The sequence below is a fragment of the Ornithodoros turicata genome, chromosome 2, assembly GCF_037126465.1.
Source record: "Ornithodoros turicata isolate Travis chromosome 2, ASM3712646v1, whole genome shotgun sequence".
In the NCBI taxonomy this organism is placed as follows: Eukaryota; Metazoa; Arthropoda; class Arachnida; order Ixodida; family Argasidae; genus Ornithodoros; species Ornithodoros turicata.
Genome location: NC_088202.1, coordinates 140,496,785 through 140,500,728, shown reverse-complemented (window position 1 = coordinate 140,500,728; position 3,944 = coordinate 140,496,785). Strand labels below are relative to the sequence as shown.

The following is a 3,944-nucleotide window of genomic DNA, read 5'->3' as shown; positions in this document are numbered from 1 at the left end:
TACATAGCGCTAGAAAATTGCGCTATATCTTCCTCCTCGCATTGCTACAAACCGCTATAAAACCGCTCTTGCCGAAGTAGAGCCCCGGTCAACTTTTCTAGCGCTATATTGAGCGGTGAGTCTGCGTTGACCAATCGTGAGCTTCTTTCAGCCGTGACGTCGCGGAAGCTGGGGTTTGTTTTACTTCCCATCACTCGAAGCAGCAAAACGAGAATGCGACGACGACAACGACGACATGAAAATGGCCACGAGTTTAATCTGCCAATGCATGGGTGTTTGGTTACTGTAGTCTGGTATTGCGATCACAGCATTGAAAACGTCATCCCCCTTCATGCTGCGGATATCCGACGCCGACAGTAAGCAGCCACAGTAGTACCGGTCCATCACGTTGCAATGTGATATGCAGTGACCCCAGCAGGATAGCGCTATGTGCTCGGTTGTATGTGAGAACGGCAACCGGAAAAGTAGCGCCAGATTTTGAGCGCTATTTCGCTATATTTTCCTCCTCGCATTGCTGCGAACCGCTATAAAACCACTTTTGTTGAAGTAGAGCCCCGGTCGACTTTTCTAGCGCTACATTGAGCGGTGAGTCTCTGTTAACCAATCGTGAGCGTCTTTTAGCCGTGACGTCGCGGAAGCTGGGGTTTGTTTTGTTTCCGATCACTCGAAGCAGCAAGGCGGGAAGTCGTCGACGACGACGAGTTTTATCTGCCCGTGCATTTGCCTATTCGTGGCTGTTTGGTTACTATAGTTCGATATCGCGATCACAGCATCAAAAGTGTCATCCGCGTTCATGTTACGGATATCCGGTACAAAGTCCCCTCAAGTTAACAAACCATTACATTAATGACAAATTTTTATGTGACAGCATTGCAATGATGACATCACTGTAGTATATTCACCTCTGATTCTGTGGACAGACATGTAGCAACATTTTACCAGAATTGGCACTTTTTAACGGCGTTCATTGGAGCACCGATGGGGCACTTAAAAGCTTCGCTAAAATCTTCAGTGTTCATGAGAGGCAGGTTGCACTTTCCTTCTAGTGGTGGTTCTCCCGGCATGTCCTTTCCGCACCAGAGCAAGCACCAGGACACATAGAACAGTTGTTCACTGGTCAGCCCCTTGACATAGCCCAAGGTAACAGATGACTCGTCCGAGGCTTTCCTGTAGGCTCTGAGCAGAGTGTCCGCACTCATGATGTCGGTGAGATACTGCGGGTGATCTCCGTAGCGCCTCGCAAGGGGAGAAGCCTCAAGTCTTTCCCGGTGGCACCTGAGTTTCTCAGCGAAAGCCATTTTGCTGCCGTTCGTAAACCAGTCGTCGGGTTGGCCGGCAGCGTCATACTTTTGTCCAATTTCGTCGAAGGCGCGCATTATTTCAGAGCTAACCAGACGACCCAGGGCTCCGTAATTGACTTCGGGAGGCCCGCCGTAGATAAACACGGGCTTAGCAATTGCAGCCGGAGAGAGGACCAGGGCATTGTAGTCCCAAAGGTACGTTGCGTTCGCCAGGTACATTTTGGCAATTTTGGATATGAAGAGGTCAAGAACTGCGTCAAACGATTTGGCGTCCAAGAAGAGATCCCAGTCTCTCTTCGTGACTGCTTTCACGACTTCAATAGTGCTGGCGAGAAAAGATTTGCCGACGTCCGGAACGTCCATCATATAATGGTCGATTGCTTCACTGCTCCACAGTCCGAGAGGGAAGCCGACGACGCGTGAAACGCTGGTTAACTTCTGATGCGCGTCTACTCGCGTCTTGCGCTCCAGCCACGGTGACCCTTTCAGAGTGCGTCCAATTTCATCCAATATGTTTTGCGTCATCTGTTGGGCGGCAAACATTTTCTCTTTGGTGATTCCTTCTGTCTGGAAGATCGCCTCGGACAGTGCTACGAACGGGAATGCAATGACCGTTTCGTATAAGCATTGCTTCCTGGTGCGATGCAACACGTGGTTCGAGGTTCCGTAAATCAAGAATATTACTCGCCAGGCGAGGAACTTCCGCAACGAACCTGTACTTATCTTGGCCTCACTTCCGAAGAGATTGTGCAGAAAGTGTATATCTTGCTCTGATGCATGAAGCGTATGGCGTGCAGGAAGGCGCCAATTTGTGTGCATTTCGAGGGCTGTAATCCATCTGTCTGTGAGACCTTTGTCTTGAAGCACGAGACCTACCTGTGTCATGGGGATCAGGCGCAAATTCTTTCTGTACTTCATCCTCAAAATCTCTATTAATTCGTGTTCCCCAATGAGGAATTCGTTTAACGTTGTCTCATTGAATGCAGCTGCAGGGAAGATGTCTTTGAAGACTTCTTCATACGTATTTCGCCTTTTGTCAAAGGATTCCATCGGTCCCCAGCGAAGGAAATCGAGGTCACTTGGCAGTCTCAAAAAGAATTTCACATCCCTTGTCAGAACTGCTGGAACTGCAGCTAATTTGAACGTCAGTGCAAAACCCTCAAACATCAACTCAATCTGTTTGTCTAGTGGGTCGAAAGTTAAGTTTTCCGTCGGCAACATATGATGATCCGTCAGAAAATTTACAACCGAGTTTCGATCCGCATCGTCGAAAGTCTCCGTGTTGTTCTGACAGGCGACGTAGAGAGCAGCGACTTTTTCGAAACCAGTTTGATTGCTGGTTCTCCCCAGGTACGCATGGTACAGCGTTTCCGCGACTGCATCGAGCAGTCTCTCAGTGATAATATGGAGCATGCCCCCTTTCACCATGCTGTCATCATTTTCCAATGCCTTGTTAGCCATGCCGCAGGCATATTCGTAGAAGTTACTGCACGGGTTCTTTCTAGTGTCCACGGAAGCATTCACAATCCAGCGCATGTATTCGCAGTCTGCTGTATTGCAAACCGTTTTGCCTGAATTGGCCCTCACGGCCATGATGTCAGCTCCGGCGGAGTCGTGGGTCTTGCTGGTCACGACTGCTTCTTCCCGACCAGCGTCGTACTTTCCGTCCTGCGTGCCAGCTTCATGCCATTTCTCTTTCGTCTTCTTCTGACTCCCTGTTTCGGGACCTCCGCGGAGGCCCTCCCTTCTCGCATCTCCTTTGCCCCTATCTGGTCCGTACACAGTGTCCTGCACGCTACTGTGCACTATCTGCATCCTGGGCTGGTAGAGACTCTCGCTTCTATCTCCTTTGTAACTTTCATATCCGCCCGGTTGGTTTCGTTTATCTACCCTTGTTTCCAGATTCGAAGCTTCTAATTTATGGCGCCTGAATGTTTTAAATTCAATTTGCTTGTAATTGTCCTTGTCGATGCCACGTCCAACTACATCCCGTCCGGGCGAACCTTTAAGGTCTGTCTCGCTTTTACGCACGTTATAGCCACGTCCATAGACTGACGGCAAAGGCGCGGCTCCAAGCGCCTGTTGCTGAATGAGTGGATATCTACTTGATGAACTGTTGTCGGCGTAAGTTAGGTTGTTGTCCCCTGTTGCTAGCGGCCTGTCGCTTCGCTTTATTCCAGCAGCCATGAAAGAAATTCCTAGCACGAGTGCTAATGCAGCAAGAAAGAATGTGATGCCAAATCCCCAGCGCTTGGCCATTCTTGAAGTGGCTGGTTGCTGTTCCTGCGTCAAAAGTTACAGAAATAAGAAGCCACGCGCATAAGAAACCTTCCGTCTGTCTGTGACATAAATTACTCCTTGCCGCACGGCTTTTTCGAAGTTCCGTCTTATATGTTCCAGTTGCGAATAGCGTTTCGGCATGCCATAAGACAAGGCACTATCACAACGACAATATTATAATAACTATTGTAAACGTTGTCACAATGACAAAAGTTGTTGAGATGTACTTAGAACTTGTTTGCATCCTTAAGCACTCCCCGTCGACTTCTTCTGCAAGATAATAACAATAATTGGGGTTTACGTCGCGAAACAACTGAGATCATGAGCGACGCCACAGCGGTCGGTCTGTGGATTGCTTTTGCC

At 48.9% G+C, this 3,944-nt stretch overlaps 1 protein-coding gene across 1 annotated transcript; it reads right to left on the bottom strand.

The window, feature by feature from the left end:
* Positions 1-935: 935 nt before the first annotated feature.
* LOC135385095 (membrane metallo-endopeptidase-like 1) lies at positions 936-3,560 on the bottom strand. The gene has a single exon (XM_064614271.1). The coding sequence runs from the start codon at positions 3,558-3,560 to the stop codon at positions 936-938; it is 2,625 nt and encodes an 874-aa protein (XP_064470341.1).
* Between the last annotated feature and the right edge of the window lie 384 nt (positions 3,561-3,944).